The 27,628-nt window shown below is 30.3% G+C and overlaps 2 protein-coding genes across 2 annotated transcripts in view; both read right to left on the bottom strand.

The window, feature by feature from the left end:
• Nucleotides 1–27,628, bottom strand: part of LOC112683787 (contactin-4-like) — a 577,774-nt gene that overhangs the window by 288,272 nt on the left and 261,874 nt on the right. The window lies entirely within an intron of this gene.
• LOC112683834 lies at nucleotides 17,460–26,475 on the bottom strand. The gene is made up of 3 exons (XM_025555002.1): nucleotides 25,941–26,475; nucleotides 22,587–22,753; nucleotides 17,460–17,570 (listed from the first exon to the last, which is right to left on the bottom strand). Exons 1-3 carry the CDS (start codon nucleotides 26,473–26,475, stop codon nucleotides 17,460–17,462), a joined length of 813 nt encoding a protein of 270 aa, XP_025410787.1.

Raw genomic sequence — 27,628 nt, 5'->3', positions numbered from 1 at the left:
TTTTTTTTAATATGGATCATTTTATAGTGATACTTAGTGTCCATACCAAGGCACCAAAATATTTTTAAAATGTTATAAGTATAACGGTAAAATATTCAAAAAGGGATTGAAATCGATAACAGATAAAACAACAGAAATGGAAATCGAATAATATTACAGAAAACGATTAACGATTGAAAAATAAATAAATTACCATGGAAAAATTTTTATAACTCTCAGTTAAATAGATTTGGAACATAGTTATTTTTGTAAAATTTACTCAAATTACTGAGTAATATAAATAAATTATATTTAAAAAGGATCTTTAAAACAGCAATAAATTTATCAACTAATAATATATAAATGAGCATTACCAATTATAATTTATAAATATGCATTCTGAAAATACATCGGATATTGTCCCGTATGGCCTGCTTCATCAAAAATAATTTCGGTGAACAACGATGAAATATTAGTAATATACCATATATAAGTTATAAATTGACAATAAATACATATTTTACGTGGTATATGCATTTTATTGTTGTTATACAACAAATATAATTGCTTTATTTATAAGTTATGAATTATGAGAATTAAAAAATGATAGTATTATAAAAGGCAGGGGTGTATTGGTACGTATAAGCGGATATACGGCGTATACCAATCAGCAGATTTTCGATTTTCGACGTATACCTAATGTAAAATATTATTTTACAGTTATACGCTTCTAAAATAACTAGAAAACAAAAAAATAATAATAATAATTTAATAGTTCATTGGAAAAAATTACTATGCATTATGAAATTGATTCAAATATTTATCTGTTGAAGATTATAATGTACACTGCGTTTAATGTATTTTGTTAACTGTAGTGAATAATATTGAATAAAATAATATGGAGAGTGAACATTCAGCCCATGGTTCTTAAATCTGCATCATGCAATTTATAATGCGCTGCAAATGTATATCTTGTGGTGTATATTTTATAGTCTTAATAGAAGTTATAAACATGTAGTTACAAAGGATTCATTAAATTTTTTCAAACGTATCGAGAGAAAACAATTGTTGAACGAAGTAAGAAATATTATTTTAGGATAAATATCCATATTTTTTTAGTGCGTATACCCACAAATATATTTACCAATACACCACTGGTTAAAGGTAATTTATATTTATACTATAATATTTAAAATATTTAATGTTATTTTACATAGTAAGTACTACATTTGACAACGTTTCAAATTTTACACTAATTTAAATAACGAAAAATGCTAAATTGTTCATAACGTTTTAATTATTAATAATGGTAAACGGAAAATTTTTAAAACGTTTAAATTTGTATAATGTTTAAACGCTTAAATTGAATAACGTTTAAATTACTTATAGCGTTAAATGCTCAATTGCTTATAACGTTTAAATGTACCACAACAGTGAACAATATATATTATTTTGATTTAAGCTCTGGTCCATACTTAGTGAAAAATTAAATAAAACACAAGCGAAACTTTCAAAACACATATGGGTGTTAAAAAAGTACTACACAAAAGTCCATTCTAAGTAGATCCGCCATTTCCGGCTTTAGATTAAAAAATAAGTAAAAAAAACCACAAATATTAAAGATTTACCTGATTTAAATATTACCAAAAATTTTACTTGTACATTTTGAGCCTGAATTAAAGAAAAAAATTTGAGTTGCATTCCCCCTCCTAGAAGTAAATCTAAATTTACCCCTGGTGGATCTATCAATAATTTTTCTTGTAAATCATTATTTGGTGTATAGTGTTATAATGTTTGAACATGAAAATTTTTCTTTTATCGTTCTGAAAAAATCCACTAGATAGACGCGGTGACATGTCTTCAAATTGTCTAAAAGAAAAGCGAACAACGAATTCTATGGAAATATTGGGTGTCAATTTAAATTTTACAGAAATCCATACATGCATATATTTATGAGGTTTTTTTTTATGAATTATTTATTTTTCATCAAATATATAAATTTAACGTCTTGTATAAGTACATTATATTTATATATATACATATATATATATATATATGTGTGTGTGTGTGTGTGTATGTGTGTATGTATATGTATACATTTATTTATATCGGTATTTGAAAACTAAAAAATGGGTTGGTGAGGTAAAAGTAAACGGAATGATAAAATGCGTGTAAGTTTTGTCTACAGAGTGTCTATATTATTATAATATCTCCGCAGCCTGTAATATAATTTACGAGTTATGGTTTATTGTAGCATGAAATTTTAAGTATCCAAACACCACTGCCTGCACAGAAAGGTATTTTAACGAATTACTTTAGTTGAAAATGTTTAAAAATAAAAGGGTGTGATATAAAATAATTTTATATTACAATAATGTAAGTATCAGTTGAAAAACAAGATCACTTTGTTTAATGCAGTATAATATATTAATATATTAACACAAATATTATATTTTAATGCAAAAAAAACTTGTTAAAATATATAATGTATAGAATAAGAAAAAAATAATGACTGCAGTACTCGACTCATTAAAAATATAGCTTGCAACGGAACGCATCTATAGCAAAATGGCCCATTACAGGGCCACAAAGAACAACGTTCTGACGAGGAAAAACGGTACGAAGGCAACAAATGCAACAGAAGAATAGTGCAGTTTTACATCGTCTACGGGAGAGATAAAAAAACTGACTAATGAGAATGGAGCGTCAATGTTTGATTAGGTATAAATACTGGTCACTTTTAACAACATCGACACTCATCACATCATCACATCACATCACATAACATTCGCAACTTCCGTCATTCGCGGAAGTTTGTCCCATAAATCGGCCGTTTTAACCGTTACCTCAACAGGGCAACAGCGCCCCCACTCGCTGTCATCATGCCTGCTCATCAGTTTGCTACACTGTCATCAACAGGGTACTAGCACCCATAAAACAGCCGTTCTCACCGCTACGTCAACAGGGCATCAGCGCCCACAGATAAGCCGTTGTTTCTGGTTTTTAAATAAATCCGTTCCCTTATATTGCCACAGCACCCTCTATTCCAAAAACCTAAGGTTTCCCCTTCCCCTCCAAATTAAATCAGCTCTTTTCAGAGCGACAGTAGAAATAAGCCACGTCCAGTTTCGATATGGGTTGGAAAAAAACCACTCAAGCGGAAGGGGGTAGCTCTGCCTCTTATCCCCAACGAACACTAAAAATTCCTGGTCAACAACCTTCTCTACCACCTCTACCTTCAGACTATAAAACCTTTAATTTTTTTAGCGTCTCTACTAGCATAAAAATATCAACAGATTCTCAAAAATCCGCCACACCACCTCCACCATCTAAATTAGAAACTCAACTACATCCTAACCTAACCTAACACTAAATTCTATTATACTACGATACTAAGCCTACTCAAAATATTACATCAAAAAAAACCCGCCAACCTGACATCACACCACCACCACCTCCACCACCATCATTTCAAAACTCATTACGGTCATACACCGCAGCAACTACCGGTCTAACGTCTCCACCATAAAACCCCTCAATTACACAAACTAATCTAACAAACCTAACAATTATCTTAGATCTCCTAACCAACCTCTTAACTGCCATTACAAACAACTAAGATCCATAATCCCTGATCGAATCCACAATCCAAACCTTCCTAATCATTCCTTCACCCCAAAAGCGATAACTTAAATATTTTATTTTGGAACTCAAACGGTATAAACCACAAACTTAACGAATTACGTTCACTCGCACTTCAACTGAAAATTGACATAATCTTACTTAACGAAACTCGCCTTTCTCCCTCACCCAGACTTCACATTCCTAACTATTTTACAAACAGGAACGACCTGCCGCCCGTAAGTGGCTCAGCTGCTCACGACTGTTTTCATCCACTGACGCATTACCCACCGACAAACAATATTTAACACTGACATCCAAACAAATACTGTCCTTATCAAACTCAACAACCACGAAGTACTAGTATCGGCTGTAAACGAACCACCCGGATTCATACTCACGTCAAACGACCTTGACCTAATTCAAAGCGCAGAATTAAAAATATCAGCAGGCGATTTCAATGCCAAACACCCATTGTGGTACAGCCACTCAACAAACGCTGCTGCACGAGTCCTCTCTGACTATATACAACAATCTGACTACTCCATAACTGCTCCTACATGTCCCACACTTTTCCCAACATACGCACGACACAGACCTGTCATACTTGACATCGCCCTCTTACGATTACCATACCCAACTCAAATCGAAAACCTCAACGAACTATCTTCCGCCACAACCTTATTCTTCTAGAAATTGTATGTACTCCAGTTTCGTCTTCCCCACCACTTACTAACCGCTTCATTTACTGGAAAAAATACAACACAATACTTACAACCCTACCTAACATAACTGCACACCCAAACAACGAATGTAAGTCAATCGACCTGGCAATCGACTGCATGACCGAACACATACAACACGCGATCGAAGCTAGCGTATACGCACCAAAACTCAAAAACTTGTTCTTCATAATACCAGACTACATCAAATTTGGAATCAAGGAAAAGAACCGCATACGCTGTGAATGGCAACAAAACCGTGACCTGATCAGCAAGCGTCACCTTAACCACAAAATCTCACTAATCCGAACTTTACTCGAAACTTACAAAACCGACCAGTGAAACACTTTTCTAAACTCATTTGACCACCAAGACGGTTCCATATACAAACTTAACAAATGCCTCTTCCACAAACGTCCAGCTTCTCACCCAATGACCGGCCCTAATGGCCTATTCTTTCAGCCTTCGATCGAGCGTAGTTGATTGCAGACTTTCTTAAGCATCAGTTCCAAACTAATCCTGGCCCCGACCTACCAGAAGTAATCGCCCACAATCAGTCATAACTTGATCATAATATTACTAAATCGAATCTTTTCCCCACTCCCGGCACCATCCAAAACATCATACGTGATCTTCGGAAAAAGAAAACCCCCGGTGATGACCTCATCACCAATACAGCCCTTAAATTTCTTCCAAACAAAATTTTATTATCTTTAACGCATTTATATGCGGGGCTCCGCGATTCGTGGATCTGTTCGTCAAAACTAAAAACGGCCTTTCAGGGCCAATATCCGTGAAACCTTTCCAGCGCGCTTGCTTGAGCGTTCGCTGGTAAAGTGTTCACGACCAATACGCTCGCTTGCTTAACTCTGCTATCGACCGTGCATCCAACTCTCCATGTCGCACCTGCTCAGGTCCGATACCACCCACTGAGGCCGCTTGGTCAAGCCAGCCGAACGGCTCAGAATATCCCCTTATTGCATTAAATAATTTGTATAATTTTTGTTAATGTGAAATAAATAACATAATAATTATTACTGTGTATTTATATAAGGATTTGGATGTCGTTAACCCCAACATATAATTGTAAGCCTCAGCCAATACCGTACACTCAATACGGTTCAATAGCAAAATAATACATTTTATTCTCGAACTTTTTCAACTATAATTATAGAGATTTGAATTTTTTATTTTTTTCTATGATAAGGTACATATAGTGATCGCCGCTTATAGTGATCACATTTGTTCGAGAGAACTGTGATCATTATAACCGGAAATCATTATAAGCGGCGATTTGAAAATACATTTTTTTTCACTAATTGAAAGCGTGCTCCTACTAGCCATAATACAGTATACAACTACATATTATACAAACAGTACACTGAACGAAGAACAAAAACAAACTGGGTATAAAGTGTAAAAATATCGATGCTTGTGAGAACAAAAACGGTTTTAAACATGTACGAATGTACGATATGAAGTGTCGCTTATTACGTGGGTTACATTAGATAAGATTAGCTCGATTAAAGTTCACGATTAAGATAATTGTCATTCGTAACCGTTTTCCCTATACACAAAAAGAGGTGATATAATTGTAAATTATACTTATATTTTATATTTCTAATGATTATTTCTGATCACAATAACCGAAAACCTCAACACTGTAAGTAACGAAAAATGCACTTATAACGGCTGTTTGTTCCGTTCCTGGCATTTTTGATCACTATAAGCAGCTGATTCTTATAACCAATGAACACTATAAGCGGCAACCACTGTATATATATGTTTGATGGTCAGTTATTATTTAGATTAAATCACCTTGTATAGTTATTAGACAATAGTGAGATGTTTAAAATAAATATGTATTATATTTTTCGAGATATAATCAGTTTTGTGCATTATCTATATAAAAAATATTTATTTTTTTATCTTATCTAGATAAATTAATAGGCCATCTAAGAATAATCATCTATACAAATTATTATTTGAATAATAATTTAAATTTGACATTTTTTCCCAAACAAATAATAAAATACAATAAGCTAATTGTTTAGAATTACCTAGTACACATCACGCTCTGATTATACTCGTATTGAGTCCTATGCAACGTACATCGCTAATAATAAGTGTAATGTAATATTAATACATATATAATACATAACTATTTTCCAGAAAATGCTGAAATGCTGAAATAATTATCCATCCCGTTTAAATAAGAACCAATAGGTGCCACGAAATAAACTGCCCGTGCAATTCCGCGTAGAACAAATAATTTTTTCTACGTAAACAATTGATACGATATTTACTATCGATTGATTGTCATACAAAAGTAAAAAAATAATGCAATTTAATTATTATCGATATTTTGGTATCGATAGAAGACCGTAGCCGGGAGACGTGTGATTCGTCTTTCACTGGATTTGTTGATAGGAATGGTTGGTCTTAAATGTGGATACTTAATAAAAATAATACTACTATATGTATAATTAATAATAATAACAACTATGATTTACACCGAGTACGAATGTTGGCCCTGTAATATGTGTCGATGATGGTTAGCATTATCATTGGGGGAAAAACATTATCATCTATAAATAGTTTACTCGTTAAATTTTACACAAATGAGCCCAACTAGCCACTTGATTGTGTTTATATTGATAATACGTTTTATCGTTGATTATAAATACTATTTTACTATTGTAAATAGTATTTATTATTAATGGTTTTATGTTTGGTTAGGAGGTTAGGGGGTTAGGGTTAGGTTAGGTAAGGTTTATGTTAAGTTAAGTAACCTAAACTAACCCGTTGGAATAAGCTTGCAATACAACATTACATTTTTAAATTCTGTTTTTTTTTATCTAGATAAAAGGGGTTATCATTTATCTATAATACAGATACATATTTTATGTGTTATCAATTTATCTCATCTAGATAAATTAAAAACTAACTATCTGTCATTTTATTTAGATGAATTCACTGCAACTCGTTTGCGTACGACGAAATCAGTCGTTTACTTGAAAAAAGATAAATCATTTGCACACAACGACACATTCACAGACGGTTGAATCCGAATTGAGTCCTGTATATAAAATTACTACACTAGTTGGGTTCCGAATTATTTTAGGTACTACACTAGTTGGGTCTCGGATTTTTATAGGTACTACACTAGTTGGGTCTAGAATTATTTTAGGTGTACACTAGTTCCTGAATATTCTTTGGTAAGTACTAAATTATACTAACATTATCCTTCCCATTTCAACAGACTTAGGAATGTCTATGGTCTAACTAGACCACAGGACTACATTTTATATAAATTCTAAAATTTATATTTTAAAGAAAAAGAAACTATACAAAAAAAAACTATAAAAACATTTTTCACCATATCTGTGGTCTAAATAAAATATAGACAGTCCTAAGTCTGTTTACATGGCAAGGAAAATGTTAATATAATGTAGTACTTACCAAAAAATATTCAGGAACTAGTGCAATACCTAAAATAATTCAGGGACCAACCATTGTAGTACCTATAAAAATCCGGAACCTAATTAGTATACTACTTGCGATTAGCCCCTATTACTAGAGACCCAACTCGAATGCTCCGTCCACACACATGTCACGTGTATATGTTACGGGTAATGTTAACATTTGGATAATGTTGACATTATTCGGCTAATATCAACATTTGCCATCTGTTATGGCTAATGTGTAATTTTTCGTTTATAAGCAGGAATTATTAACATTATCCGGATAATGTTAACCTTAACCAGTCAATATTAAATAATGTTAAAAGTTGTATATTAAATAGACTATAGAGTTTTTATTAGCATTCTATACAATAATAAAGCGTCGAACTTCCAAAGTATAATATTTTATCTCGACTTGTAACCGAGTTAATCAGTTATCTTACCAATAAAGTGAACAATATATCGATGTATAAATGCAAACCATCTAGCATTTTGTGCAATTCAAAATGTCACGGAAACATGTCATGTAATAATAAAGGTTAAAACATTAGCCTTTTAATTCTATAGGTACCTAAAATAATATTTTAAGAAATAATTTATAATATAAAATGAAATTCAATATTGTATCATTAGTAGGTTAAATTATAAAAAATAAAAAATAAATTCTTATTAATAATATTATGTATTTTATGGTAATTACTAATTTATTGTATGTTAAATATATTTAATATTGTTAATGATTTACAATGATTTCATCTCATCAATGTTAAATTTTTATGGTTGTTAAGATATTATTCAAAAGTTTTTGACTTATATATTATCCGGTTGATGTTAATATTAGCTGGATAATGTCGACATTACCCGTAACATATACATACATATATCGTCACAGACTGCAGTACAAATTATCAAATATATTATCTTAATATTATCTTATAATCGACTATGTAGACTGTAGATTACATAAATTTGGATTTTCCAAACAACTTTTAGCAAAGTTACGGCAGGTATGGACTATAGATATGGACGGTACAGTAGTGACTAATGTATGGACGACATAAACTTTAATATGGCGTAGAAATTTCTAATATTTTTGAATCTCGGTGAGGAAAACGATGTTTTAATATTGATGATTATAAATTTAGTGAATATCGTGTTTTCATGAGTGGATGTTAAAATTTTTGATGCACCAATAAAAAATGTCCTGCGAGTGTTATTGATATAAATCAAATAAAATAATAAAAGTAACTAACTTTCATAATCATGAAGAGTATAATAATCAACGATAATAAGCAAACGAGTTCTAACACTAAGGATTTTTGTCACATTTTTGCGCAAACGAGTTGTAAAAAAAGGTAAATGTGCGTAAACGAATTGTAGCCAGATAGTTTATTGGTTATATTTGTATAATATTAGAAGAAATGATCAACATGAATCAGAACGACTGATCAGACATCACTCAATCTCGGTATTAATTTGTTCAAACGATTCTGATGAAAAAAAAAAATTAAAAAATCTTAAGTCATCGCAGTAATTAACGAGGGAGAAACATTTCATGTAACACAACTTGCAAATTAATAAGGACTAAATAATCTGCTTTTCATTGAAAACATTAAGTACAAATAAATCTATCTACTCGGATTATAAGCTGTACAAAACTGAAATAAGTTCATCCATTGGCTTATGTGCGGCACATTGGTTGAAAATTAACGTCAATGTCCCACATAAGAATATTGCCCATTGACAATAATAATAGAAACGAACGGCCCAAAGACGATGACGAGGAACGGTACATTGATAGGTAATGGAGGTCGAACGCGATATGTACAATCATTGGTCTTTGTGCATACGACGACGGATTTCTCTAAAATATTCCTCAAACCACCAGTATAGGGAACACTGGTCAAATTGCGGCGGACCGGTGAATGTTGGAATCGGCAAATAGTGCTCACAAAACGTGTTACGACTTGTGTTTGAAGAACCTATGAAATATTTTCTAAAAACTTCAAACATTAACATTTTTCTCATACAAATATTAATGATAGTTATTTAATTATACATTATGTAATCCAAAAGTTCTAGTTCTAAGTATAACCATTATTATTAACGGAATGAGTACTGTGATGGACATATAATTACTATATTGTGTCTTCTTTTCGACTATTTATAGCATTATAGCGAAACTTCTTTTTTCCTAGTAAATCACTTATCGTCGACATTGACAAACAATATATCAAATATTGTGGTACTATTATTATGACTAAATATAATATTTATACTTTATTTATTTTTAATCTATAATTTAATATATAATTTGTTTATTTATTTTGCATAATTTATCAATTCCACATAAGCTATATAACCTATAAGCAAATGCATTACATTAAACTAACTGAACTATATTCCTATTAAAAACTTGGCTTCATGGCATATCACATTTATTTTTATATATTCAAATAAATAAATGATAAATTGATATGTAGTAAGTGATTGTTTTCTTTCAGTGGCGTAGCCAGGATTTTTCTTCGGGGGAAGGGGGGGTCTGATCAATTTTTACACAGCGGTCGTTCAGTTTTTTGCGACCGATACACAATATTATGTGCATTAAATAACTAATAACACAGATAGATAGCTGTAAAGTGTTAATACTAAAATTTTTAAATATTTTTACTTTTTTAGCGAATTTCATAGACCATTAATATAATTTTCTAAACGTTTCCAGGAGAGGTGCAGTCTTCTCAATCTCCCTCCCCTTGGCTACGCCACTGCTGTGCATATTATGAATTATAATAATCTAGTCTCTTTCAAATCTATTTAATAAACATGAGCATAAATATAGCAATAAGTTATGACAATAATACGTACAAAAAAAATTTATTAAAAAAAAAAAAAAAATTGTGTTATATTACTGAAATATTTCAAAATTTTAAATTTCATAGAATTTTCAAACACTAGTTACGGCAATCCATAAAAGATAGGGTATGACGGAAAAACTAAGTTAACAAATATTGTGTACATTATTATTAGCAACTGTCGCAGTACACCATGCCTGTAATAACATGTCTGAAAATACATTTTCAGAATTCCAATGTACATATTAAAATTATCTTAGATATTTTTAAAATTGTTAAAAATTTTTTAGTCCAACAGACATAGTTTACAAGGATGTTGATTGTAAAAAAAAAGTAAAAAATGAATAAAAAAAATATTGCGCTTTAGTTATGACGAATATTTTATTGACCGTTGTAGAATTTTTGTTAGCTTAGTCTTTCTGCATCATGCTGTTTACGACAGTTGATATTGATTTTAATTGAAGTCGACGATTAATCATATCTTAATGTTAACACGAAAACGTGTTTTGATTATTTTATTTTATTTTTTTTTTTTACAAACTGTCAACCCCTAATCGCGTAGTCAAGTAGAATGCCTTGACAGCTCGTATGTTTTTCACTGGTCGGTAACTTAAGCTAGTACCTCGCTATAAACGTGCCAAACGCAGTTTACATAGGATATAAACCGACCGTAAATAATACATATTATAACTGGTCGTGTTCAAACTGAGGATAAGACTACGTGCGCAGTGCTGTCTCACCGTGTGTCTCCATCAACGTATATTTCTAATTGCAATATTTTTTATCATCGTTTTGTTTCCGTAGGACCATATTATTTCTACGTGTTCTACTTTCCACAGTACAAACATATTTCAGTTGATTGTTATCGATTAACAACATAAGAAATTATGATAACAATAAATAACCATGAACCGTGTATTTTATTCAGACCAGTATTTGAATACTTTAAGCAAGTTGAGATTTTCATTATGTAGAAATTCTTGATGTTTAAAATATTTGAGTATGGAATTTTGAACAAAAATTATGGAAAATTTGAGTACACAATGTGTAACCATATTTTCCATATTTTTTGTACTACACACCACTAATAATAATTATATGGTTTTATTGAAATTCGCAAAAACAAAAAGTAAATTCAAATATTTTACATTCATATTTATTTATAAAAATGAATTAGTATTTCGAAAAATGAATCAATTAATACTATGTTATTATTAAATATATTTTTAAGTCGACCATATCCACACGACGATTGCTATTATACATCGTGCTTAGTAAGGCTTCAAACTTTGCTTTGTTATCAGATTTTGTCATTCAATTCTCAAAACATATTCTAACTGGAGTCAAGTGGATCGAATTTATTTTGGTATTATTTGATTTCAATAATCTTATTATTTATTTCAAAAATTTCTGATTTTATATACGATGTGTGTGTACCAATTTATTTTGATTATTAGTAACTGCTAGCCGAAAAGTAGCGTTTCTGATAAAAATATGCTGATAAGAACTATTTTAGTTAAAAATGGTGAATTTTAGAATAAAATATATATATATTAATCTTATATTTGATCTGTTAGGTACGTCATTAGAACTTATTATAATTTGATACGATTAATTTCAGACGTAAAAAGCGGAAGAATGAAAATAATAAGTTCTTATAGTTAACGAATTATAATATATCTAATTCTATGAAATACGGTTACGTAAAATAATATTGTTTATCTTCTAGAGATAAAGAAGAGTTATTATTGTTATTGCAGGAACGGCCCGGTAAAGTCGATGAACAACTGATGGTCCAGATTACTTTGGTGACAAAAATATTATTTGTGAAACTTTTATTCAAATATCCGATCAAAGTTGAAAGCAGGAATAACTTATTAGACTGTAGTGGAAGAAAAGTTCTGCATGTGGTTTGACCTGCACGCTAAAGACAATATTGCTTGAAGTATATTTCCGTCGTCCATTAGGTTTTATTTAATTACACAAAATTATATATATATATATATACCTATCTCGATGCGATATTAGAAAAGTTTCCCCAACAAGACTTTTGGTGTGGTCTAATGTAGGGGATCCGTCCGGATTGTGGCTCAACCGCTAACTGCAAACACACACACACACACACACACACACACACACTTATCGTCTTCGAAGTTAATATAATATCCCGACCAAAGTATACCTTTGTAAGCATCGAGATCGGACGCTTTGAGACTTGACGATTATAAAATATGCGTACGCGAATTTTCTTTTTACCCTTGATATCTAGTGCTAGCTAAAAGGAATCTACTAACAGACGAGCAATGGTAGTATTGAACGAGGAAAAAAATAACCAAATTACGCGTCATGTGAATTCACGTCGTATTTTTTCCCCATCTAAACGGGTCCACTTTTCGTTACACGTGTGTCTATATACACAGTGTTTGTAATGAAAATTTTCTTCGCGGGTAACGGTTTTCATCGAGAAGCAGCGTGAGGAGTGAAGTCCGATGCAGAGGTCGTGGTCGGGGTTGTACAAAATGGGCAAATCCAGCATGTGTAGTATGTGTGTGTGTGTGTGTGTGTGTATGTAGGTGGTACGTCCGGACAGGATCACCGGCGTAATATTTATAGGGATCATGGATTACCTATTCACTCCCCACCTTATCCCCATAGTGGCTATATGTTTTTCGTTTCAATAGGTCTTAGGACCCTTAGAAAACGCTATATACGTGAAGGTTCGATGGCCAATTGCGTGGAAACTTGACGTAAGTGTGATAAAAATAAATAAATAAATAAATAAAAAAACAGCACGCATTCCAGATAATCGCTGTGTGTGGAGTATATTATACCTGGTAATAAGTTTATTTATACATTGCGGGTGTATTACATTCAATATACCTACATTCCAACGGCCCACTGGACATAAGTGTTTATGTTTGCACGGATATCGCACCCCGTAACAGACTTACATCACGTTGTTTCAGAACCTGTCGGTTTTGCAGTCGTCAAGAGTGAAAATCGCCAGACACGGAAACTTTTCGCCTCACTGTTTTTGACCACACTGCTGGAGAATTCACAATTGCCGCAACTGCCTCTTACGCACAACGCGATATACAAATGGTTCAGGAATATGTTACCGTAGACTAAACGAACTCGGTCCGACACTCACGCATATTACATTTAATTTCGTAAAACGTCCGACTTCCGAGTAGAAGCATAACCGAGGACGATTACTGCTCGACTAAGTGTTACTTGTCACAATCCGCTCTATTCATTATGTTCACAGAAGTCTGAACATTTGTCTCCTCTGGCAAGCAAAACTACTTCATCCTGCACCTCGTCTACAATAGACGGCTATTCGATAGCCTCCTGTTTATGAAACTGGACATACGCGATGCCAATCGTCGCAAAAAGTATTCGTATCCTCACCAGTGTGCTTTTTGCACTTCTCCGTATTGTTATTTTAGTGCCGAACGGTGACTGAAATATACAGGATTCGATTTTGCGAGTTTCGGCTCACACATAGTTGGCTGAACTATGCATATTTTCACACCGTTCTCTGAATGGTGAATGACGTAGGCATTTGTGTAATATTGTATAACTATAAACAATTTTACTATTTTGCAGTTAGACTAACTTATATTGTTCAAAATAAAGTTAACTAAATCTAGAGGCGTATCCACAGGAGGGAAGGAGTCCTAGATCTCGACCTAATCCCTACCCGCCAACGACCAAAAATTGAATCAAAATGCATAACGATTTATAGTATTAAATGATAATATTTATATTTACAAGGTTTCAGTTTATAAAATATTAAGAACTTGGATTTTAAAGCCAAAAACGACTTCTTACGTAGCCATAGAAAAATAAAATATAAATATACTCATATTATGTGTTATTTTATTATAAATCAATGTTAAATTATAATATTAAGAAATGACTTATTTTTTAGAAAAATTTAAAATCTCCCTCAGAAAAAAATGTAAAACACTTAATTTATAACATTATTGACGAAAGTTCAACAATCAAGAAGATCATTTTATATTTAAAATCTACTAGTGCAGGCAGATATTATCAATATGAAGAAGCGTTCGGTGGCTCCACCTTTCCAAATCCGTTTGAGTTTAAAAACTGTTTTTCTAATTTACATGAAAATATAACCTTAGGTACCACTTACTCGTACAAGTGAATTAAAAATGAGAATTTCAACAATGTATTAAAATATTATATTTGCTGTACAAGTTTAATACAGGTAAAAATAAAATTATTATTAATTCTAATTTAATTTTGTGTTCGTTTAATTCAAAGCTTTCAACAATTTTCTGAAAACCGTTATTATAATTTGGTTTTATAATCAAAATATTGACCTATATAGTTCTCTTATAATAGAATCCTGTATACTACTTAAAACAATTTTACAATTATAAACGCCACTCAGCAATACAACAAATACACAGAATAGCAGTTGCCATAACCTATTCATTAGAAGAAAAAAAATCGTACACCTCAGCGATATTACTAAATGTCGCACAGGCATTTGATAAAGTTTGGAAACCCGGCCTACTGTATAAACTCATATATTCCTACTTAATATCTCTTTATTAAAGCATAAATAAGCCAACGTTCTATTGGTGTAAGAGTAAGAACAGAACTGTCCATAATCTTTCAAAAATAGCCGGTGTCCCACAAGGCGCAGTTTCATCTCCAACATTATTTAATTTATTCTATGCAGACCAATCCACGCACCCCAAAATCTACATAGCCAATACATACGTCGACAACAAAGCAATATACATTACTCATATTGATCCAGACACTGCCTCAAAATCTTCAAAATTTTCACAATCTTCAATCTTCAAAACCATCTTAACTTACTATCCATTTGGTACTCCCACTGGCGGGTTTAAGTTAATGAAAAAAAGTCAATCCATGTAGCATGTGTTCCTTGCCAGAGCCAACTCCCCCCAAATGCACTTACTAGACCATACCTAAGACCCATACCTAAATCTGCTTCTGTTAAATATCTAGGCCAAAACCTGAGCAAACTAATGTGTTGGACAAAGCATATTAACGAAATAAAAATAAAACTCAACAGACTACCATATCCACTCCGATCTATTATGGGTGAATAATCAAAAATGCATTTAAAAAAAAAAAAAACATAGTTACAGTATCCTACTCAAAGCCATATGGGTATATGAATTACAATTATGGGGCTAAGCTTAAAAATCGAGTACCCAAAATATTCAAATATTCCAAAATGAAATAATACGACTAATAATCAACGCCTCTTCGTATTTCTCAAATCATGCTCTACACATAGACCTCCTAATTGGTTGACGAAACAGGATGGAACACGAGGTAAATACAAAATATAAAAATATCACCAGAGATATGATTATGCTATACTTAAATAGTTGCGAATCATGTAAAAGAAAAGGAAACACAACCAAAAAAGGATTGGTGATGCAATCAATTATATCTACTGAGAAGAATTAATTAATAATATAAATACATGTCATTATTCATTGATTTATCATATTTCATTAAATCATATCATCTGTTATCAATATTGCCCAAATATATGTATACTTTGCCCATAATATATATGTTACGGTGAATGATGTAAACGTGGTAAAAGACGTCATTCCCCGGTAAATGACATCATTTACCTAAAAATTGGTAAACGTTGTAAATGCAGACATTCTCCGGTTATTGTCGTCAATCACCAGTTTAATTTGAGAATGATTTTTAATACTTTTATAAACGAAAATCCCAACTAGCAATAACGTCGATAACCCGAGTAATAATGTGAGATAATCTTTTAGTTTATTAGTTAGTATCGACGGGTATATTATAGCGAGTTGTATTTGCTACGAATGTGTGTTTTATAATATTATTTGTAAAAATGTGTGACAGAAATGACAGAATATGGGGTGTTGAAATACAAATATATACGAGCACAAATTTCTCCATGTAAAGTAAAATTTCTAGAGCTAGATGAAGCCACGGAAAAAATTAAAGACAGGGAAATAACATTAAGAGAAGCAGCAGGACATGGAATAGCTGGTCATCAAGGATTTAATCGATGCAACTGCAAAACTGGTTGTGGTACTAAAAAATTTTTTGTACATTTAGTGTTACGTTTTAATCAGCAAAATATTTTTTTATATATTCAAAAGCTTCGACATATGATTTTTGTCTTTTATTTAGCAATAATATAAATAAAAATAGTATATATAATTCACTTTTAATAGTATATATTGTGAATATTTAGTAAAAAAAATGTTGGAGTATACTTAAATGTGCTATCAATAAACAAAATTTCTGATTTCGAACTCTAAATTCAAAAAACAGGAAAATTCAATAATATTAAGTTGATGATTGTTAATATGCATCAAATTTTCCCCTTGGCTTGATATTATTTGTAGATTTCCAATTATTTCTTGTACATTGATAATGGATTTTGATTGTTTTGGTAAAGTATGAGCTCGAGCTTGGTAAATTTTCTCACGAATACAAAAAACTACATAAGAGGTTAATGTTTGCACGTCTTTATTACGTAGTTTATTATGAATTAATTTTCATTGCTTCTTACTGATATTATCTATAGATTTTTTTTTATGAAATATTACTCATTGTTTGTCTATATAGAACAGGTGTTTTAAGATTTTCGTGGTTATGATTAACTTTGCGTTCAATTATTTCAGTAACATTGTAAATTGTTATAAAAAATATACATGACGTTTTAGTACATTTCCATCTCTGTGAATTGGACTTTAATAATTTGAAAAATAAAATGTATAACTATCAATTACCAAAAAAAATTTGTTTTCCTCCTAGAAGACTCCAGCGACAATGGCCAAGGGATTTAATCTAATATAAAATAATACCACTAAATCCAAATCCCTCACCGAAGTGTCCTCACTGGATGGTTCTTCATCAAAACACTATGTTAAAAATGTATATAAAGAAAACTCACTTATACTTATTGTATCACATATTATGTACAGATTATTAAATATAAAAAAAAAAATTTAAAAAAATTAAATTATTTTCAGTATTTTATACGATTATGTACTCAAGATGTCGACAAAAAATTGAGTTTTCTTTCTTCTTCTTTTTCTGACTTTCATAACTCTCCAAGAGTTTTTGCCGCCATCACCTAATCACTCCATTTATTACGATCTTGCACAATCTCCCTCCAATCTTATACTCCAAGGTCTTCCAAGTTCTTTTCTACAACATCCATCCATCTCTTCCGAGGACGACCCCGTGGCCTTTTCCCTTCTGGTTTCCAATTTAGTACTATTCTAGTTACTGCTTCAATATTCCGTCTCATGACATGTTCTAGCCACTATATCCTTTGACTCTAAATGAACCCATTAATTGATACTATTTGTAATTGAGTTTTCTTTATTACAATCAATTGTTTCAATATATATATATATATATATATATATATATATACACACAATTCAAATAATACGAGCATACTGATCAGCATATATAATCCTAACCACCGTACCGATTAATATGAATTGTTGAGGTAATATACCTATTATTTTGGAAAGGATCATTAAAAAAGGATTTGACGAAAATTATATTTTAATGTTACAGTTTCTGGCCGTGAGCTAGATGTAAATATATTTTTATTTTTTGATTACCTACCTAGATAAATTTTTATTTTGTTTAAAACTACTCGTATGTTGATATTAATAATTACCAATTGAGCTGTATATCAATAATTATAAAAATCTCTAAAGTATACAATTGTTTTAGAATGTATTTTTAGTTAAAAAAATAAGAATGACGGCTCTTATATAAAATATTAAAACAACCCGGAGAGATGACGAGTAATACAGCTAGCATTATATAAAATAAATTCTCGTACAACTTTTAAATTTTCACCCTCACTTTTATCTTGTAAATATTTATTCGCTATTAAATTGTATGTATTTTTCAAATTGATAATTTTCGTACTATCGGTGATAACATTAACGAATTTCTGGTCTATAACGCAGAACGATAATAGAAACTGGTATTTACGTGGTACAAACAGAACCCATCTAAGCAAAAATGTGTTATTATCAAATTACTTTTTAAAACCGTTGTCATCGGAAGATAATTTCTCTTTTGTCTTGAAGTTACGAAGACGTAGCCTGATTGACTTAATATGCTCTCCTTGACGAAAGGTCGCAGATGATAGGATCACACATGATTTTTACTCAGAATCTTATCTGTGTCCGTAAGTTTGTGTTGCAAGCGACCGACCTGACAACAAGTTTTTGTTAAGTTGTAAGTTGTCAATCATCGAAAAACCCGTACTAGAAGCCATAGAGAGAAGTACTTATCCGCAAGTACTAACCATAATATATATTATAAATTTTGATCACAAAATCCTATTTGTTTTCACTTTTTTTATGAATAGATTATCAACATATTATATTTTGTAAGCTTCGTCGTATAGATCGTTCTAAGGTAATAGATGAGCATAGCTTCTTACCTAGATCCATATTTCAATTCTGTATGGTTGGTAAACTAAAACTTTCGTGTAATTTTCAGATAGATTTTAACTTAAGCACTATACGCTAGAACATAAACTAGTAAGTTGGTCCTAGCAATATTTCAGTCTATGTTCACAAGCAATATATTATTATATTTATGGTTTATAACTTCTTTATATTCAACGCCACACGCAAAATCAACAAAGTTCTATCTTACATATTCGAACGGTTATCACACGCTCGACACTGTGCATTGTATACAACGTTTATTTTTATTATTATTACTATAAATTCAGCGGCTCAAGACTTGATAAGACGAAAACATCAACAACTTGAAAAACATACCAACCAACCATTATAACTGAAATTTGTTTTTCCCCTTTTAGTTTTCAGTGTTTTATGAAAATACCCATCTTTAATGACAAGCTTTAAACATTTTAATACTCTTTTTTATGTTAATTTCAACTTTTTTTCGTGGTTTTTCATTCACAATTACGTGATCTGAAGAACCTTTATTTTAATTTCGCTAACATTCAGCTCTTGGTACTAATATTATATCGTCATGTCGTTATGCCCTAATTATTCATCTCGTTTGATTATTTTACTCAAATATATATAATTTTAAATATATAATTGTCTTTAAAAAAAAAAAAAATCTCAAAAATGTAATACGGATAAACCATAACAGTATATTAAAAAATTGAGTGTTTAAGTTTAACGTCAAAAAAATCAATCTGTATAAATTAAAATTATATTTGTGAACCATTCTACTGTGTTATTATATAGAAAAAATAAGTCTTAAACACGTAATATTCCGCTTTCAACGATAATATGGAATCGTATGATCCCATTCATTCAAGAGTTAAAAAATTTATAAAAATAAATCATTACCAAAATTATGATTATAATACGGATTCACCACTCGCAGTTATAATAAATATTTCTAATTATTTGTTTTTCGAGTATAATATGGTGTGAATGCAGATAAACTGATGCTTGTGTGACGAACTACAGTTAATATGGATTTATTTTAAAATCACCATGCGAGAAAAACATTTTAGTTTTATTCCGGCTCGTATCATGGCGTACAATATGTTCATGTGTACCTGAACAATTCTTATGATATTCAACGAACACAATCGACTTGATCAACTAACCGTTGACCGACCATGTGCCCCGCAAAAGGTAACGACGTTCCAAGTACCGTTGACGAGCACCGGGTTGCAAGCACCATCGACGTTCTATGTCTGTTCTAATTACGGTCGTAATTTTTATTTCATGTTTACCGTTTAGTTGTGAAGTGCTCCCCGAGTACGAGTTAAATAAAGCACTTTCTAATTGTTGAAACGTATTATAAGGATGCGATGGGGAGTGTATATTGGTAAGTGTTTTTTAAAATCTGGATCGTGAAAATATGAACATTTTTATTTTAAACGATTAACGATTTTAATATATTATACAATAAATTAATGATTTTAATACAAAATAACAATAAATATTATGATATAAATAATAATAATGTGCCACGGGACGGAAATAAAAGCTTATGGAACATTAGTATAAATTTACTGCACGCGGACCCGAATCTTGTGCTGATTCTTCGGTTGCCTAAGTCGAAAGCTGACCAAAACACTCGTAGCAGTTCATGGAGAAACTTTTAACGGTAACTTCAAGACAATTGAAATCAGCCGATCTTTGCAGTTCACATCAAATATATATATATATATATAAATGTACGTACTACGATATAAACCTTAATTAAAGTTCTGTCGACCCGTGTAATAATAATATCTAAAGTCACTTGATATTACTATACTTCAATGGTTCTCAACCTTTTTTCAACATAAACACTCTAATTTAGACTTAGAAAAATGTAAAATGTTTTTTTTTTTTTTATTACTTTTCGTATATTAATCGCGATTAGGAAGAAAACTATTTGGGCATTTGTACAATTACCCTTTTTTAAGCACTAACTAGAAAACATTTTCTATCAGTCTTTTCAATAGGATTAATCCGATTTATCTTTCTGATAATCGAGTACAGATATACTCAAAAAATATAACACGTAACGTTTCACTCAGAATCTAAAAGTATGAATTTATAGAAATAAATCAATATGATATTTATGATTAGTGAATTAAGCATAGGTTTTCAAATCGTGACTGGCTAAATTTGACAAACTTACTTGTAATTCGATTACAATACCCGTAAGCGTAGACTTATTTTTGGTTTTTGTAGTTTCTTATGCGAAAAAAGTTGATTCTTACAGATGTACACGACAAGTATGAAAAAAGGTTGTTTACATTAATGCGGCTCGGGTTTTTTGTGATTTTTTTATAAAAATGGTTCTCTCTTACGCGGTACACCAGTTGAAAATCACAGGTTAATACAATACACCCCCCTATAGGTACAGCATATATAGTAAACCTCTCAATAGTGGACCCTCTATTTAACGGAATCCTCCTTATAATGGAAAATGTCAATAGTCCCGGTGAAATAATATATGAATTGATCTCTCTAAGACGGAACCTCTACAAAACGGAAACAGACAATTTTTGTGATCCAATTAGTAAAAATACTCTCTGTTAAACGGAAAAAAAAATTATATAAAGATAAATAACAACTATGTTGGTAGTACTACATATATATTTGGTAACTATATAATCTAAACTTTGTCGTTATCTGAAATACCATTTGATAGTATCGCTTCACGATTGTCATATTGATTTGTTTATTACATACCTTCTAATGAGTGTATATATGTTTAGAATAGCAAAGATTAGATAACCTACGTACATACATATAACTATAATTTTGTAAATATGAACTACACAACTGTTTTTTTTTTTTTTGTCGAATAGTTTATATTGTTTAGTAAATGTGCAGTGCTCACCGTCTGTCATTGTGATTTTGTTTGTTTTAATTTTTACTTGCTTATTTATCACGTACAGTTCTAACTTTTTCCGATAAAGTTAAACTATTCGATTTGAAGGAAATACATAAATTAAGTTCGAAGGAATTTTTTTACTTGATTTAAATGTTTTAAAACTCAAGTCTACGATGCGATAAAAAATAAAGAAAAGATTATGAATGAATGGGTAAATAGAAAAACACGGAAAAGAGTAAAATAGTGAAAACTCATTCATTTGAAGAGATTGACCAAAAGTTATATTTAGTCAAAAAATTTACTCACTTCCGGTACAATTTTACAAACAAAAGCTATGAAATTGGCAGAAAAAATGAATATTAAAGATTTACAGACTTCGAATGGTTGAATAGAAAAATATAAAAAAAAAGGCATGATATTGTTTGGAAACAAATCAGTGATGAAGCAAATTACGTTAATCAAGAAATTGTAGAGGAGTGGAAACGAAAAATCTCGAGTCTTATCGCTGGATATGATGCAAAAGACGTGTACGATGCTGACGAAATGGGCCTTTTTTTTAGAGGTATTCTTACCATGTTACTAGTCCTTAAGAGTGAGCCATGTACTAGAGGAAAAAAATGAAAGGATCGCTTAACAGAGTTCATCTGTGATGGTATGGCCGGAAAAATTAGGAAGCAACTGATATTTGGAAAGTCTAAAAAACCTCGGTGTTTTAAGAGTATGGACATTTCTTCATTATCTGTCATATGGAAATTTAATGAAAAATCCTGGATGACCACAAATATAACTAAATTGCTCCATTAGAATCAGTGGTTGCGTTATTTTAACGCAGATCTCAGAATAGAAATGTCTTGATATTCTTAGATAATGCTACATGTCACCCAAAAATCGAACTATCTAATATGAAAATACTTATGCTGTTCCCAAATATTACATCAACGACCCATCCATTGGAGCAAGGAAAAATTAACACGTTCAAGTCTTACTATTATAAGTTTTTGCTATAATCATTATGCAAAATGGATAATTGTTCTTCAGCCCAATAGTTCGCTAAATCAATAAGTATGTAGTCAACTGAATAGCGTTGGTTTGCAATAATATAAAATTTGAATGTATGCAAAATTGTTTTCGTGAAACCGGGTTTCATTCAAACATAGGAAGCAATATAGATTTACCAGAAAATGCTTTGAAAAAAATTAACAAAGTGTGTGTAACATTCAATGTTGATATAGAAGATTTCATTACATTCGACAGTAAATTAGAAACACATCAAACTTACGATTCGGCATCTTTTTAAGAAGAAGCGGAAAAAGAAGAAGAAAACGATGATGATTTTGATGATGACATTAAGACCAACGATAAGCCAAAAATAAAATATTTTAAAATCGCAATCTCATATTTAGAAGAGTTACTAAAGTTTTTACCCACGATTTCAAATTCAAATCTATTAAAATTTATAATCAAAGCCCGATAATGTGCTGAACGTGCTTTTAATCACAAAAAGCAATCAATTTAAAAAAAAATTATTTTTCCAAATTATAAAAAAGTTACAAATTTGTTACTCTTTAAAATGTTTATTTTTTTTTTTTTATTTCTTTGGTATTATACACAAACACATTTAAATATTAAGTCATACATTATAATCTTACCGTATAAATTTACTTACACCATAATTTTTTAATACATACATACGTACAGTCTTGAAACTTTATTTTTTTTCTACCTCTCTATGACAAAAATCTCTTTACACCTGAAAAATGCTTGGCCCCAAAACGATAGAAATATTTAACTATAGTAGGCAATGCCAAGTAACGATAACATAAATCGAGTTGTATAATATACACGTGCTTGAAACCCACGTAAACTGCATTGCTATAGTGTATTATGTAAAATGGGGTGAATGGTATTAAAAAAAAAAAATCTTAAATTAATAAATGGTTATTAAATTTCAGACAGAACTGGTAAGTAGTGAGCAATGATATTTTTTTCGTTTTTCGTCATAAGCGAATGAACTCGTTCGTGGGTGTTATAAACGAATACATTTTGTGAATAAAAGGAACCCATGTGCGTATACGATTGAAAAATGATAAAATTACATTTCAATTTTTCGTGTTGTACAATTATTATTCTATGACTTATGTTAAACAATTTAACATGCAACGAGTGCAAGTGGACCCCTAAAAACAGTTGTTACGGTTTCCACTAAACTCGTTTTACATCTATAAATTTCAATCAAATTATTATATTTCGTAAAATGTTTATGATGTATAAATATCAATCAAATTAGTATATTTTATACAATTTTTATGAAAAAAGTAGATTATTAAACTAAATGAGTTTTGAAAACCTAGCTTGACGAATACCAAGAAAGAGAAAAGGGTGAAAATATTTAATACAGTTGTAATAAAGTACAACATAAGAAAATAATATTTTTTTATCAACAACATTTTATAAATTAATAAAAAAGGTATTATTTTGTAATAAAATAATTTATCAGGGTTTATGTGTTCTTATTCACGTGTATGTGTGTGTGTGTGTGTGTGTTACATCAGTTCAGAACAGCAAATTAATAAAATATTATTACTATAAAGTGTCTTTTAAAATAATGGAAATAATCGCTTTTGATTGTGTCACTGACCATTTTTTACATAATATTATTAAATGCATTTAGTATTACTAACAAAATTCAATATTCGTTGCACGTAAAATATAGTTAAAGCATAAAAATCCCTTAAAGCTATATAATAAATTGATTCGTTTTTGAACAGAGAAGTCTAAAAAAAACTGTATGGTAAATTTATTCTCCTGTACACTGTTATTGCAAAAAAGTCAAATCAATCGTCTGTCGTTAGATTCTTTTCATATTTTAATTTATTTCCTAAACTAAATACTAATTCAATTTTCGTATTTTCAATACATTGACCAGAGAACGAATTAATAAATTGTATTCTACTTGAGAATTTTAAAATATTTACATAAATACGATCAACAAGTAAACATTACCAAATTAAATTATCATGATGAAATAAATAAAATATGTTCATATACTTAGGTACACAAATTCAGTTTTTCAATGTCTTTTTTTTTTTTTTTTTTTTAATAAAAAGGAATATAACATTAGTAAATTTTAGGTTTTTTTATTTTTATATTATTAAATTCATATCCAGTATTTAATGTAAAAATATATTGGTGTGAAAATATATAAAGAAAAAAAATGAATAATCTACAATACTTTAATGTATATACTATCTGAAGATTGGAAAAATATCATCTGAATGTTATCGACTAAAATGGGTGCGACTCGTTTGCGCACATTTACCTTTTTTACGACACGATTGCGCACAAAATCACAACTCGTTTGCGCACACATATTTTAGGTTTAAATAATAAAGGTATAACTCGTTTGAGCATATTTCCTTTCTTTTGCTTAATTTTAATTAATTAATAGACTCTATAAAATAATAATATATATGCATATTGTTATATAAAAAAAAAATAAAAAAAAATATAAATTAAGATTTAACTATTTTGCATTTTTAAGTATTTATTATATAATTTAACATCGAGCGACCAGATATCGGCGAGAATAAGATATATATATACAACAATATAATACAGATAAAAGTAATAATAACGTCAATGATTATACGCGTAAACAATATTGTCAATTATTAATTTAATATTACAAAAATTAAAATATTTTAAAAAACATGCATTAAATAACAATAGTAGTCTATTATAAAATTGTACTAATTTAGAATGGTGGCATTTAAGTCCAATTTTTTTTATATAAGTTAAACGATTAATAATATTATTTTTATATTCATTCCAAATGTTTTCCAATTGTATCTCCTTATTAATTATCTCTTTTCTTTTGAAATTTGTGATTTTATTGTTTATCGAATTAATTTTTAAATCAGTGTCACTTTGAATTTCAATAATGACGTCGATTACTTGATGTATGTGCAGATGAGCAGTGTAAAACTGACTGTTAAATTGTTTGTAATAACTCTCTGCACCATTAGTAGTCTTAGGATTATTAGTAGGTTTACAAGCCCATAATGTTGGAGGAAAATTGCTGTCCGATGCAATGTAATTTTCTAAAATATAATCGAAAAATATAGAAATATTTTTAGACGTAGTACTTGGTGCTATCGACATAAGATCACAAAATCCATCAGAAACTTCGTCAGGAGGTAAATAACTTATTCCAAAAAAACATTTCATCCATTTGCCAACTTCTGAGTCGTTGTTTAAGTACTCGCTCGATAATAATTTATGTTGTTGAATATGTCTAAACCAATTTTGCCCTAAATGAAAGTTACAACACGTAATTTTGCAGTAAGGGAAAATTTGCAATACTGCATTATGCACAGACTTTTCAAAGTTGACATGAAAATTGCTTAAATTTATTATATTACCAGTAATTTGAATACATATATTTTGTAATGTTTTCCACATATTGATGTAAGTATCAAGTATGTTTGTTACTTAAAAAACAAAACGCCACAAGAACATAAAAATTGTTTTTAAATACGTGAACAGTATAAAGTTGAACAAAATATTTCGGAGCAAATGAAAATGTCCCATCCCCTAAAACGTATTCTGCACTTTGTAGCAATCCTAAATTTTGTTTACATGTAAATATAAATATATTTTCATCATCATTAACGAAAGAAAATGTATTACCTTTGTAAGTAAGATTATGCTGATCATCAACTAATTGTTTTTTAGCATCTTCTAAAGATCTCGGTATGTTTGGAAAGGATTTTTTTCGTTTTTCATACATGGATCTTCGAATTAATTTCATATCGCTATATTGAAGATGTTCGGAGTTATCATTGTTTTTCAATTTCCGGCGTATTAGTTTATTTGGTGTAATATGTAAATCCTCTTCAGCTCTACGTTTCAATTTGCTTCTTACTACTTCTCGATGAATTGTTCGGTCGTCGTACTCGTCATGGGTATGCGTGTTTGTCATTTTTAAAATTGTATATGATTCATTAACTAACCTGACTACAGCACTTACGGAACATTTTTTATTTGTACACCTAAAATGTTTATCGCCAAATTTTAAAGTTCGGAATTCTCTAAATTTATAACTTTCTATGTTTAAACATTTTTTTCCTCGACGCGTTTCAAAAACATCACAAATTTCGATATCCATAGTCAATACAGTTAGTAGTTATAGTACAGCTTTCTGGCAAACGACTGTTTAAAAGTATTACGCTTTCCTAATACACGACGATTATTTTAAATCATTATATATTGATATTGATATGCTGGTAATTTGTGCTGATAATTTGTACCGATAATTCAATTACTTTAGGTAAGTCCAAATTTAAAAGTATAAAATACATGTTACTTAGTGATTATGTTGTGCGCAAACGAGTCATCGATATCCAGGTAAAAAATTTAAATTGTGCGCAAACGAGTTGCACCGACTAAAATAAATACTACATAGGTATTTTTAATAAACAATTCTCATTATTTTCATGTCATATTATGCTATTAATACTTTTCTTATTAAAATATGCAGACAATAGTTGTTATTTTAAAAGTATTCATTAAATGTGCATACTTCATTATTTTCTAACAGTGAAATAATAATATA

The sequence above is a fragment of the Sipha flava genome, unplaced genomic scaffold, assembly GCF_003268045.1.
Source record: "Sipha flava isolate LNK unplaced genomic scaffold, YSA_version1 236_pilon_pilon, whole genome shotgun sequence".
NCBI classification, from domain to species: Eukaryota; Metazoa; Arthropoda; class Insecta; order Hemiptera; family Aphididae; genus Sipha; species Sipha flava.
This window is presented reverse-complemented; position numbering and strand designations above follow the sequence as displayed.